A 14,476-nucleotide genomic window follows, 5' to 3' on the forward strand; every position below is an offset into this window, starting at 1 on the left:
TCCACGGACATGTTTCTGACTCCTTAGCAGTCATCAGTGCAGAGTGGATTCCACCCAGGAGATGAGCTGGCAGACCATCCGGTGAGGGTGCGTAGGCCAGCTCATCTACCTCAGGCCAGAAACGTGTCCGTGGATTGATTTCCCTCCCATGTGGGCTGGAATTGTCAAAAAGGCTTTCAAGGCCTATGTAGGCTGCCTGATGCTGCGGTTAGCAGGGGAGCAACTAACACCAGCTACTTTATACCGTGCATGGTTCTGTGTTCTTCACAGATGGATTTTAGCGTGATTGCATATTCAGTTTTGATATCTACAAATAATGGATGAATAAATGTCATTTCTTAGTCAAACAAACCATGTTAATTTTATTATTCAGCAATTCCCCCCGCCCCCACCGCCACGTCTTATCCAATACATAACCACTGTAACGCATGTCAACATGAGTGATTGAATCAAAAAGTTTTATAAACCAGCAAATTATCGTCTTACATGTACGCACATGCAAACTACTCAAAAATGAAACGAGAGCGAAGTCGATGGCACGCCATCGCAAATCCCCAAACTTCCCACCTAAAGGAAAGTTGAAAGATGGTAAAAAGTTTCACAAGGAATGACACAATATGAAATTTTGAGTTAAATTTTTTTTGGTTCTTCTTAGATTACTCAATCACACAAAGCTCATTAAAATGCATTGTTATTGATCTGGTTTAGGGGGTAAAATGAGGGATAGATTGGAATAGTTATTTCATAGTTCGTGTTAGTGTACAGTAATGGCCAAAAATATTGGCACCCTTGCACTTTTTTCAAATAATGCACCATTTCTTCCAGAAAATTGTTTAAAAAACAACAACAACCTTTGTATCCACATTTGTATTTCTTTGCTTAGCAGTGGAACAACAAAAAACGTGAAAAAAATTACAAAATCTTAGCTTATTCCACAAAGAAATCCTAAAATGGCCCAGACAATATTGGCACCTTTTAAAAGTTGTTAGAAATAATTAGATTTCAAGCAGGTGATTCTCCTTTACTTTGGAATTGAATTCACGTGTGGTGAGTTGCAGGTGCCTGCAATATAAAAATCACTCATTCAACCAGTTTGAAGAGAGAAAAGGAGTCATTCTGCTGTTTTGTGTCACTGTGTGTACCACAATGAGCATGGAGAAAAGAAAGAAAACCAGAGAATTTATTGTTTGAGGAGGTCAGACACAAGATTGAAGCCGAGCATGGACAATCTCAAGGCTACAAACAAGTCCATCTCCAGAGACCTTGATGTTCCTGTGTCCACCGTACACAATGTTATCAGGAAGTTTAAGGCCCATGGCACTTTAGCCAACCTCCCTGGACGTGGCCACAAGAGAAAACTTGATTGAAGATTGCAGTGAAGGATTGTGTTCCAATGGTGGAGAAAACACCTCGATCAACTGCCAAACAGATTCAAGATGACCTCCAGACACAAGGTACGACAGTTTCAACTCACACCATCAGTCGCCAACTAAATGAAAGGGGGTTCTATGGTAGGAGACCCAGGAGGATCCCACTGCTGAGAAACTCCAAGCTTTGAGAAAGCCCAAGAGAAAACCCAATAAAGAGTTTGCCAAAACACACCTGAACAAGCCAAATCCTTCTGGGAGAATGTCCTGTGGACAGATGAGACCAAATTATAGGGTTTTGCAAAGCACATCATCTCTATGTTTACAGAAAACAAAATTAAGCCTTCAAAGAAAAGAACACCTTCCCTACGGTCAAACATGGAGGAGGTTCAGTGATGTTTTGTGCTGCCTCTGGCATTGGGTACCTTGCATGTGTGCATGGCATCATGAAATCAGGAGATTACCAAGGCATTTTGGAGCACAATATTCAACCCATTGTCACAAAGCTGAGTCTCCGTCGAAGGTCATGTGTCTTGCAGCAGCATAATGACCCCAAACACACTTCAAAAAGCACCCAGGAATGGTTCAAGACAAAACGCTGGACTGTTCTGAAGTGGCCAACAATGAGTCCAGATCTAAATCCCATTGAACACCTGTGGAGAGATCTGAAAACAGCAGTTGGGAGAAGGCACCCTTCAAATTTGAGAGAACTGGAGCAGTTTGTACAAGAAGAGTGGACCAAACTGCCAGTAGAGAGGTGTAGGAAGCTCACTCATGGCTATAGGAAGTGCTTGACTGCAGTTATTTTCTCCAAAGTCTGTGCCACCAAATATTAAGTCGAGGGTGTCAATAATTTTGTCAATGCCATTTCTTTTAATTTTCTGATTTAAAAGGATATATTAAGTTCTGAATCAAAAACAAAGGTTCTGTAATATTAACAGTGAAATAAAGAATTGTAGAGATCAAAAACAAAGGTTCTGTAATATTAACAGTGAAATAAAGAATTGTAGAGATCAAATACTTTTGTCAATTTCAACTTATTTATGGAGAAAATTTATTTGAAAAAGTTATTCTTAGTTACACGGAGTTATTTGAAAAAAGTGCCAATATTTTTGGCCACGACTAAGTGTGAAGGAATTCCCATAAACGATACAGCGTGTCGAGCACGTGTTTAGTAAGATCTTGTCCCCCGTACCAGCGTCTGCGTCTAAGCCCCGCCTCCCCATTTCCCATGTTCCCCGTTGTTTATCCTTCCTTGTGTGGAGTTTTCCTTGGCTAACGGCCAATTAGCACTGCCCACCAGCGCTATCATGGGGTCATTGCAAGGCCATCGGGAGGCATGGTAAACAAGCCCAAAAATCACTATATGTGAGGCATATGGCCATCGTGGTGTTAAAAAGCCCAAAAATCACCATCTGCCATCGTGTGGAATTTTCACTTGCCACACACCACTGGCACGCAGCTTAAATCATCAATTGTCGTGCTGCGTCGGCCAATGGGCACACGCCACGGACAGTTTGATGGGCCCCGTAGGACGTAATAAAAGCGAGCATACCGCACGCATTGTTCTTGCTCTTCTGTCCTGAGGCTCTAATAGGTTTGTGGCTCGCTGCTGCTTGTTGTTGGAGAGTTCCTGGTTGCGGATTTGAGGCACCGGTCGTGGGTTGGTTGAGAAGCTGGTGTGCTGGGAATGTGGTCGGTGCTGGCACGCAAAGCACAGAGGACAAGCTCTGCACCAGACCATGAGGACCGACAAAGTGTGCGTGAGCATTGCCATGCGGAACATGTTGCTCAAGTCGATCCAATGCTGAGTCCCGTGTTCTCCTGAGTGAATGGTTAAGGCGTATTGTAAAGCCGTCGTGGTTTCGGGGCGTATGGGTGTAATTTATTCATTATTTGTTCCTGTCTGTAATTGCCGCCATATTCCTGTTCCTACAAACAACAACAATCGCCGCCATATTGTTTTTCCTGATTCACTACAATAAAATCCTGTTTTGATGAGAGCTTGTGTGGGAACCATAGCGTTTAGAAGAATGGATTATTGACCCATTAGATGGGCAGTTTGATTGGGTCCGTGTTTACGGGTCTCACCGAGGATCGCTGACAGGCTTCGGTCAGCCATCTTGCCGGAGAATCCGCCGTGGTCGTTGCATTCAGAGACACCGATTCCCGCTAAATTAACCCAGCTGACGATGAGACCTTTTCGTCCAATAGCCTCCAGGTGTTGAAGACGCGTGACCGGAACAGTATATAACACAAATATGGTCAAATTTTACTGACGAATCTGCATTTTCAACTTTTGCCACCAATGACATCATCACCAAGAAACGCAATATTTAGAGGGACGGTTCTAAATTAACAGTGGTTAGACTTGTCTCAAAATTTAAACATTTCATTCAAGGAAATAGCATAGCATGTGGTTCTGAATCAAGCATTAGGCCGCACACAATAAACCCACAGTATTCGTCATACGTTGCACATGAAAACTGCATTGCGTTTGTTCCCTTCCATTTTCACGGCGTTGCTATTGATATCGTGTCGACGTCACAAGAAAAGCAACATGCAATACAGTTTCTGTTATCTGTACTCTTGCTATCCACACAATCTCTTGATGATACTGACATCATAAAATGTTTTGCGAGATGCATTGTACAATGCCCAGCTTATGGGCGAAGCAAAAGAAGGCATCGGAAGTGAACATCGCCGATAGCAAGGAGAAGCAGACGAAGCAGAGGAGAGGCATCCATTTGAAAAGTAATGCTGCCAAACAAGATTGACGAACCATTATCCCAGAATGGAATTTACTATACTGATCCGTCGGAGCCGGCAGGCCAGAAGAGTTTTACAAAGGCCGTCTTGTAAGCGCGTAGCCCTAGCGTATGGGCCGCATCGCAGCGTGGCCCTCCCTCGTCTCCAAACCGCGGCGACTGTGGGCTCGACTACCCAGAAAAGTGTCGTGGTGCCCTCACTGTGCCACACGGCACCAAAACAATCCGACGGAGGCGACTGTGGGCTCGACTACCCAGAAAAGTGTCGTGGTGCCCTCACTGTGCCACACGGCACCAAAACAATCCGACGGAGGCGACTGTGGGCTCGACTACCCAGAAAAGTGTCGTGGTGCCCTCACCGTGCCACACGGCGCCAAAACAATCCGACGGAGGCGACTGTGGGCTCGACTACCCAGAAAAGTGTCGTGGTGCCCTCACCGTGCCACACGGCACCAAAACAATCCGACCGAGGCGACTGCAGAGAAAGCAAGATCAACTCACGCGGTTAACAAAACCTTCGCTACCATAGATCTTGGAAAGCTAATTTAAACGCGCTCAAACACACTGGAACAATGAAGTCAAGTGAGAAAGGAAAGGCAACGAGGAAAGACTATCTGGACCATAAAATGTATCCTCCAGTCAAGTTTCCTGTAACGAACAATGATGCAGGCCTTGAAAACCAGCATCTACTGTCGGAGCTACATGTGCAATGGCCCACCACACAAAGATGAGGACACAATGAAATAGTAAAACAATAACAGGTGGAAAATAGAGGACCTCGTAATGCAACAAGAGCGAGAGCTTTGGCTCGGCAGAACTTCAATGGCCGATCAGAACGAATGATGAAATTCCAGTCTCGGGTTGTGAAATCCAGGAAAACATTGGACGTGTTCACTTGCTAAAAACTACAGCTTCGACAACAAAATAAACAAAACTTCACAAAATAAATTAAATTTCCAAAATATACCACATCTGCAGTCTTATGGATTTGTACTGAGAGTGCAGAATACAAGTTTATGAGGAAGTGTACAAACAACAAATGAAAGAACCGGAATTTACTCAAAGGACGTGGAAGGAGGGAGAGGGAGAGAGAGATGGAGAGGGAGAGGGAGAGGGAGATGGAGAGATGGAGAGAGAAAGAGAGAGAGAGAGAGAGAGAGAGAGAGAGAGAGAGAGAGAGAGAGAGAGAGAGAGAGAGAGAGAGCTAAATGTTCCAACCAATCAAATTTGTTTTTCCAATGTCAACAACAAAACAAAAAAATATGAGCAGAGGCCAAGATGCATTTGGAAAGTTTCACTGCGTTTTTTCACTGCACATTTTTTTTTTTGGTATACAAGGTCGAGGCTCGTGTAAGAGCTAACATTAATCATAAAAAGACAAACTGACACATAAAACATAAGATAAAGAGAGCGGGAGATAAGATGGGTAGAGAGAGGGGAGCACACAAGTACAACATTTGAGAGCAGGGACATCAGGAGATCTGTGGGAGGGAGAGGGCTTGGGGGGAGGAGGCATGGGAAGGGGGTGGGAGAGGTTTTTTTGTTTTTTTTTGTATACTGAATCGAGGCTCGTGAAAGAGCTATAAAACACAAAGACACTGCAAGGACTTCCAGGAAAAAATTCGGTATTTCAAAAAAGTGGATCTGGAGTGAATTAACGGGGGTAGAAAAAGATCAAGGTTTTGGATGGGGGAAGATAAGAGATGGTGGTGAACAGCTGTTTTCAAGACCTGGAGGGAGGAGTGGGATTGAAAAGAGTGAGGAAGTTTGTTCCAGAGGCGGGAGAAAAGAGGAATGAAGGAGTGAAGGTGAGCAGAGAGTCTTGATTTTGGCAGTTTAACCATAAGAGGGTTGCAGGCAGATCTTGTGTGACCTGTAGGAATATTTGGGGGACAGAGCCCAGAGAGAGCTGGGGGAGCAAGGCCGGAGAGGAGTCGGTAGAAGACAGAAAGACTACCAACCTGCCTGCGGTGAATGAAAGGCCCTCGGAGTTAGCTTCATCGCGGGAGATTCCAATGATTCTGAAAGCTTTGGTTTCAACAGCGTGAAGACGAGCTAGGTGTGAGGCAGGAGCACCGGTCCAGAGGGGAGAGCAGTACTCCATTGAGCTGCGGATGAAAGCCTTGTACGTGGTGAGGAGCTCAGGTGTGCCGAGGAAGGACTTCGCACGACGGAGGATGCCCAGTCGGCGACTGGCTTTGGAGGCCAGCTTGGAAATGTGGTTTTCCCAGGAAAGATCATGGCAGATAGTGAGACCCAAAAGCTTGAGTGACAGAACTTCTTGGAGAGGATTATTCAGAAAGTGGATGGGAGGGTTGTCCAGTCGGTCTTTTCGGAGAGACATCCTAAGAGTGTGAGATTTGTCAGGATTGAAAGACATGTTCCACTTGTTTGCCCAGTCTGTGATTTTGTCCAGGTCTGCAGAGAGTGAGGAGGCTGCACACTGCCGATCTGAGGGATGAAGAATGGAGCGACAGAGAGTGGAGTCATCAGCAAAGAGATAGAGAGGATTTTCAAGAGAGTCGGAGAGATCATTGATGAAGAAGATGGGATTATTATTTTTATTATTATAAAGATTATTATTATAAATACTATTATTATAAAGATTGTTATTATTACTGAAGTTCCAGGAATAACATTCGGGGCTGTTCGGATGGCCTACAGGTACGCACACTATCCCTTCTGAGCCGTCTAGCCAGGGTTTGAATCGCGATGCAACTACAAACTGCCATCCTGGAGTTTCATAGACAGGGCAGTTTCATCGACGCGTGCCTCGGTGGGGACGTCCGGCAGGAGGACCCGTCTACCAGCATCGGTCGATGTCGGACGCTACAGATCGCACGGTGTCTTGCTGGAACTCTGAACAAACGACGAATTCCTGCCAGAGTCGACTTCAGCAGAACGTCACGCCTGACCAACCTGTTTGTGAAAGACTTGGAACAAAAACTTTCCACAGCCGACCGTACGAGGTGGGAATAATCGGGACTGATAAGGAGTGCAGTCGGGGCAGGTCCAGGAATAACATCCATCAATTTACCAGACTTGGTGGTGAAATGGATAGAATGTCCACTCTGAGTGCGGGAGGTCGGTGCTTGACGCTCTGCATTTCAAACGGATAGAGCACGGATAAACCATATATTGGCAACCATACCACAACGATACCATACCGCACTGGCAACCATACCACGACGATACCATACCGCACTGGCAACCATACCATAACCAGAGCATACCGCACTGGCAACCATACCACAACCAGAGCCAACCGCACTGGCAACCATATCACAACCAGAGCATACCACACTGGCAACCATAGCATACCGCACTGGCAACCATAGCATACCGCACTGGCAACCATACCACAACCAGAGCATACCGCACTGGCAACCATACCACAGCCAGGGCATACCGCACTGGCAACCACACCACAACCATAGCATACCGCACTGGCAACCATACCACAACCATAGCATACCACACTGGCAACCATACCACAACCAGAGCATACCGCACTGGCAACCACACCACAACCATAGCATACCGCACTGGCAACCATACCACAACCATAGCATACCGCACTGGCAACCATACCACAACCATAGCATACCGCACTGGCAACCATACCACAGCCAGAGCATACTGCACTGGCAACCATACCACAACCATAGCATACCGCACTGGCAACCATACCACAACCAGAGCATACCGCATTGGCAACCATACCACAACCAGAGCATACTGCACTGGCAACCATACCACAACCAGAGCATACTGCACTGGCAACCATACCACAACCAGAGCATACCGCATTGGCAACCATACCATACCGCATTGGCAACCATACCATACTGCACTGGCAATCATACCACAACCATACCATACCGCATTGGCAACCATACCATACTGCAACCATACCATACCGCAACCATATCATACCGCACTGGCAACCATACCATACTGCATTGGCAACCATACCATACTGCATTGGCAACCATACCATACTGCACTGGCAACCATACCACAACCAGAGCATACTGCACTGGCAACCATACCACAACCAGAGCATACCGCATTGGCAACCATACCACAACCAGAGCATACTGCACTGGCAACCATACCACAACCAGAGCATACCGCATTGGCAACCATACCATACCGCATTGGCAACCATACCATACTGCACTGGCAACCATACCACAACCAGAGCATACTGCACTGGCAACCATACCACAACCAGAGCATACCGCATTGGCAACCATACCACAACCAGAGCATACTGCACTGGCAACCATACCACAACCATACCATACCGCATTGGCAACCATACCATACCGCAACCATACCATACCGCAACCATACCATACCGCAACCATACCATACCGCAACCATACCATACCGCAGGCCTCATGACCTCTTGCATTGAGGTTCCTTGAAAGGAACGTCATATTGTAATTAAAGACAAATCACAGGTAGAAGGTGGAATGAAAATTTGAAAATAAAAAAAGAGAACACTTTGTACCTTTCATCATAGTTATTATTATTATTATTATTATTATTTTTCCCATATTGTGGAAGTTGTATGATGCGCCAGTCAGTTGAAAGTAAAATAAATTATTACAAACCGACGGAGAACGACAAAGCGAAGGTTCGAAAATCCATTCAAACTTAGACACATGCTCGGTGAAGAGACCGCAGGTGTCCCGTCGTACCAAATGGACCGTCGACGCACTCGGCTGGGACACACTCTCCTGTGCTCCCCACTTGTTGTTTTGTCCCTCATTTTTGATTGTACGACCCCCACAAATCGCGTGGTGATGACTACCGGACAATGTCCCGTCCATGAAGCGGACAAAGGCTTCATTCCATCAGATGCGCACCAAGGTGTCATCGAGCGAGTTCACATAAACTTATGTTGTTTGTTGTGTTATGTTGTGTCATGTTTATGTCATGTTTATCATGTTTATGTCATGTCATGTCATGTCATGTCATGTCATGTCATGTGTTTGTTTTGAGATTATTCCTTTGAGTTGAGACGCTCCAAATCAACCTGCTGGTATTTGGGAACGCCACGTCTCCAAATGATGCACCTGGGACACCTGAGCGTCATCGCCGTACTCTACATACCTGTACACCTGACAGAATGAGCTGAAAACGCACAACAACATAGGACGAGCGGACATAAACAGCAGGATTGGTGCGTTTCAAGCAAATTGTTCATGGCCGTGGGAAAACCATTGGGAGAGGGAAATGACATTTGATCTTAAAGACATCCAAGGTGTAGATATCCCGAGCGATGAGGGGAGAATGAGCTTCGACCTAGACAGGTGCATGGACGCTCGGGGCAGGTTAACATCGCCCGGGACAGGCTAACATCGCCCGGGACAGGCTAACATCGCCCGGGACAGGCTAACATCGCCCGGGACAGGTTAACATCGCTCGGGACAGGTTAACATGGCTCGGGACAGGCTAACATCGCTCGGGACAGGCTAACATCGCTCGGGACAGGCTAACATCGCTCGGGACAGGCTAACATCGCTCGGGACAGGCTAACATCGCTCGGGACAGGCTAACATCGCTCGGGACAGGCTAACATCGCTCGGGACAGGCTAACATCGCTCGGGACAGGCTAACATCGCTCGGGACAGGCTAACATCGCTCGGGACAGGTTAACATCGCTCGGGACAGGTTAACATGGCTCGGGACAGGTGAATGGGCGCTCGGGACAGGTGAATGGGCGCTCGGGACAGGTGAATGGGCGCTCGGGACAGGTGAATGGGCGCTCGGGACAGGTGAATGGGCGCTCGGGACAGGTGAATGGGCGCTCGGGACAGGTGAATGGGCGCTCGGGACAGGTGAATGGGCGCTCGGGACAGGTGAATGGGCGCTCGGGACAGGTGAATGGGCGCTCGGGACAGGTTAACATCGCTCGGGACAGGTTAACATCGCTCGGGACAGGTTAACAACGCTCGGGACAGGTTAACAACGCTCGGGACAGGTTAACAACGCTCGGGACAGGTTAACAACGTTCGGGACAGGTTAACAACGCTCGGGACAGGTTAACAACGCTCGGGACAGGTTAACAACGCTCGGGACAGGTTAACATCGCTCGGGACAGGTTAACATCACTCGGGACAGGTTAACATCACTCGGGACAGGTTAACATCACTCGGGACAGGTTAACATCACTCGGGACAGGTTAACATCACTCGGGACAGGTTAACATCACTCGGGACAGGTTAACATCACTCGGGACAGGTTAACATCACTCGGGACAGGTTAACATCACTCGGGACAGGTTAACATCACTCGGGACAGGTTAACATCACTCGGGACAGGTTAACATCACTCGGGACAGGTTAACATCACTCGGGACAGGTTAACATCACTCGGGACAGGTTAACATCACTCGGGACAGGTTAACATCACTCGGGACAGGTTAACATCACTCGGGACAGGTTAACATCACTCGGGACAGGTTAACATCACTCGGGACAGGTTAACATCACTCGGGACAGGTTAACCTCGCTTGGGACAGGTTAACATCACTTGGGACAGGTTAACAAACGCTTGGAACAGGTGAACGAGCATGGCTGAGCACTCCACATCCACTTGGACAGGTGAATGAGCACGTGGGTGTAGGCATTGTAGATGTTTAAGTGTCGGCGGAATATCAGACAATCTAAGACAGGGTACAGGTAAGGAGCAAAAAAGCCTCAACAAGCCAGGTACATCAATGGAACGCACATCCTCGTACAACCAAGCTTTCAAATTCTGTAACGATAACGAGCGGTTATCAAGCACACCACGACCACGACCACGACCACGACCACGACCACGAACTGTACAAAAAGTGGAAGTTATTGAAAAGTTATTGAAAGCCAAATTGAAAAGTCCAAGCGATGATGGACGAGACGTGTCCAAATGTCCGGTACGTTCCATGTAAATAATGAATGGATTGTTTTTCTTGGATTGGACATGAGAGCGAGCTGGCGAATCCCAGGCCAAGACTTAGCCCACTGTGGATCTGTATGGGAAACAAGGATCGTGTTTGAAAGCCACAACCACAAATCCCAAAGCGCCAAACCCTACAAATCCCCAGGCACAGAAATTCCAAATTGTGGAGTGTTGGAATCCCACGGAACGCACAAAGGTATAAGTCAACAGGTATAGAGTAGGTAAAAGTACGATTATTAATTAATTACAGATCAAACTACCCAAAGCCTTCCCTGAAACAAGGTCTCGCGAAGATCCAGAAGAAGAAGAAGAAGAAGAACGAAACGACCTCGACAAGAAAACAGGTAGCTTACTGGACTTGGACAACGCGGCGAGACGTCCAAAAGTACGTCACAAGATACTTGGGCACGTTAAAGTACGAATTGAAATAATTGTACAAAGACGCAGACAGCGGAGATGTGTAAATTGTGGGAAGGTGAGCGGTGAGGCGATGTGGGGGAAAGGGGTAAAGGGCGGTGTGAGGAGAACGAGGGGGGTTTAAGAAGCGAGGGGTGGGGTAATGGGAGAGATGGTTGCCATGCAACACTGACGCACATATGACGTAAGCACACCCTCTGGGTGCATCACATGACCGAGGAACACAGACACCAACCTCGCAGCTGCCCGAGCGCCGTGCCTGCTCCGTCGGTCTCGCCCAGAAAAAACACCCGGTTTGAATCCAGGCCGGTCTGCCATGGCGCAACCCGAGCTCAATAATAACAAACTAAACATGGACAACAAGAATACATCAACGTGTGCAACATAGGCGGATCATATTCATAGGTCTAGTCACTAGTGCGACCTGCACCACCACCATGGGACCATTCACAAACCATGCCTAATCAGGTCCACAGATCATAGGTCTAGTCACTAGTGCGACCTGCACCACCATCATGGGACCATTCACAAACCATGCCTAATCAGGACCACAGATCATAGGTCTAGTCACTAGTGCGACCTGCACCACCATCATGGGACCATTCACAAACCATGCCTAATCAGGACCACAGATCATAGGTCTAGTCACTAGTGCGACCTGCACCACCACCATGGGACCATTCACAAACCATGCCTAATCAGGTCCACAGATCATAGGTCTAGTCAGTAGAGAGACCTGCACCACCACCATGGGACCATTCACAAACCATGCCTAATCAGGTCCACATATCATAGGTCTAGTCACTAGTGCAACCTGCACCACCATCATGGGACCATTCACAAACCATGCCTAATCAGGTCCACAGATCATAGGTCTAGTCACTAGTGCGACCTGCACCACCATCATGGGACCATTCACAAACCATGCCTAATCAGGTCCACAGATCATAGGTCTAGTCACTAGTGCGACCTGCACCACCATCATGGGACCATTCACAAACCATGCCTAATCAGGTCCACAGATCATAGGTCTAGTCACTAGTGCGACATGCACCACCATCATGGGACCATTCACAAACCATGCCTAATCAGGACCACAGATCATAGGTCTAGTCACTAGTGCGACCTGCACCACCACCATGGGACCATTCACAAACCATGCCTAATCAGGTCCACAGATCATAGGTCTAGTCAGTAGAGAGACCTGCACCACCACCATGGGACCATTCACAAACCATGCCTAATCAGGTCCACATATCATAAGTCTAGTCACTAGTGCGACCTGCACCACCATCATGGGACCATTCACAAACCATGCCTAATCAGGTCCACAGATCATAGGTCTAGTCACTAGTGCGACCTGCACCACCATCATGGGACCATTCACAAACCATGCCTAATCAGGTCCACAGATCATAGGTCTAGTCACTAGTGCGACCTGCACCACCATCATGGGACCATTCACAAACCATGCCTAATCAGGTCCACAGATCATAGGTCTAGTCACTAGTGCGACCTGCACCACCATCATGGGACCATTCACAAACCATGCCTAATCAGGACCACAGATCATAGGTCTAGTCACTAGTGCGACCTGCACCACCATCATGGGACCATTCACAAACCATGCCTAATAAGGACCACAGATCATAGGTCTAGTCACTAGTGCGACCTGCACCACCACCACCACCATGGGACCATTCACAAACCATACCTAATCAGGTCCACAGATCATAGATCTAGTCAGTAGAGAGACCTGCACCACCACCACCATGGGACCATTCACAAACCATGCCTAATCAGGTCCACATATCATAGGTCTAGTCACTAGTGAGACCTGCACCACCACCACCACCACCATGGGACCATTCACAAACCATGCCTAATCAGGTCCACAGATCATAGGTCTAGTCACTAGCACGACCTGCACCACCACCATGGGACCATTCACAAACCATGCCTAATAAGGTCCACATACCATAGGTCTCGTCACTAGCGAGAACTGCACCACCACCATGGGACCATTCACAAACCATGCCTAATCAGGTCCACAGACCATAGGTCTCGTCACTTGTGAGACCTGCACCACCAACATTTCACCATGCAACCACCATGCCGGATTGAGTCCACAGATCATGGGTCTAGTCACGAGCGAGACCTGCACAACCACCATTTCACCATGCAACCACCATGCCTAATCAGGTCCACAGATCATTGGTCAAGTCAGTAGAGAAACCTGCACCACCAATATTTCACCATGCAACCACCATGCCAGATTGGGTCCACAGATCATGGGTCTAAGTCACGAGTCAGACCTGCACCACCACCATGGGACCATTCACAAACCATGCCTAATCAGGTCCACAGATCATAGGTCTAGTCAGTAGAGAGACCTGCATCACCATCATGTCACCATGCCTGATCAGGTCCACGGATAGTCAATGGCTCCTTGAGCTGTGACCAGTTTCTCACACGTACAGCCATTCGTACCCAAGGCCTCATCCAGGATACATAAGGATTAACATACATAACAAGATGGCGGTTCCATGTGAGATTGGAACCATTGGCTCCTCTTCCCCATCGGGATCATTTGTATGGGAATGACATCGATTCGTTCCATTTCATTATTTTTCCCCAAAGTCCTTATATACCCATTAAACCAACACCCCCACCATCTCCCGTCTCCTCACCCCTCACATCCGCCATTTCAAGCCTTCCCCTCACTCATCCCTCCTCCCCCCTCCCTCCCATCCCGTCATCCTCCCGTCTCCTCACTCATCCCGTCCCCTCATCCCTCAGATCCTTCCACCCCTCACATCCTCCATTTCAAGCCTTCCCCTCACTCATCCCTCCTCCCCCTCCCTCCCATCCCCTCACCCGTCCCGTCCTCCTCATCCTCCCGTCCCCTCACTCATCCCGTCCCCTCATCCCTCAGATCCTTCCACCCCTCACATCCTCCATTTCAAGCCT

At 47.8% G+C, this 14,476-nt stretch overlaps 2 protein-coding genes across 2 annotated transcripts in view; both read right to left on the reverse strand.

Annotated features, from left to right (window-relative positions):
- LOC137428743 (uncharacterized) overlaps positions 1-14,476 on the reverse strand; it is a 207,239-nt gene that overhangs the window by 134,214 nt on the left and 58,549 nt on the right. The gene's annotated exons all lie outside the window — the stretch shown is intronic.
- On the reverse strand, positions 2,775-3,622 carry LOC144892198 (uncharacterized). The gene is made up of 2 exons (XM_078777550.1): positions 3,459-3,622; positions 2,775-3,191 (listed from the first exon to the last, which is right to left on the reverse strand). The coding sequence occupies exons 1-2, from the start codon at positions 3,487-3,489 to the stop codon at positions 2,839-2,841; spliced, it is 384 nt and encodes a 127-aa protein (XP_078633676.1). The 5' UTR covers positions 3,490-3,622; the 3' UTR covers positions 2,775-2,838.

Source organism: Myxine glutinosa, chromosome 5 (assembly GCF_964187855.1).
Source record: "Myxine glutinosa chromosome 5, kmMyxGlut1.1, whole genome shotgun sequence".
NCBI lineage: Eukaryota > Metazoa > Chordata > Myxini > Myxiniformes > Myxinidae > Myxine > Myxine glutinosa.

What these genes read in the sequence shown, in the direction of transcription:
- LOC144892198 (XM_078777550.1), bottom strand. Translation starts at nt 3,489, where the DNA reads ATGGCTGACCGAAGCCTGTCAGCGATCCTCG. An exon ending in AAGCCTGTCAGCGATCCTCG is followed by an intron (nt 3,192 to 3,458) that starts GTGAGACCCGTA and finishes CCATTCACTCAG; the next exon opens with GAGAACACGGGACTCAGCAT.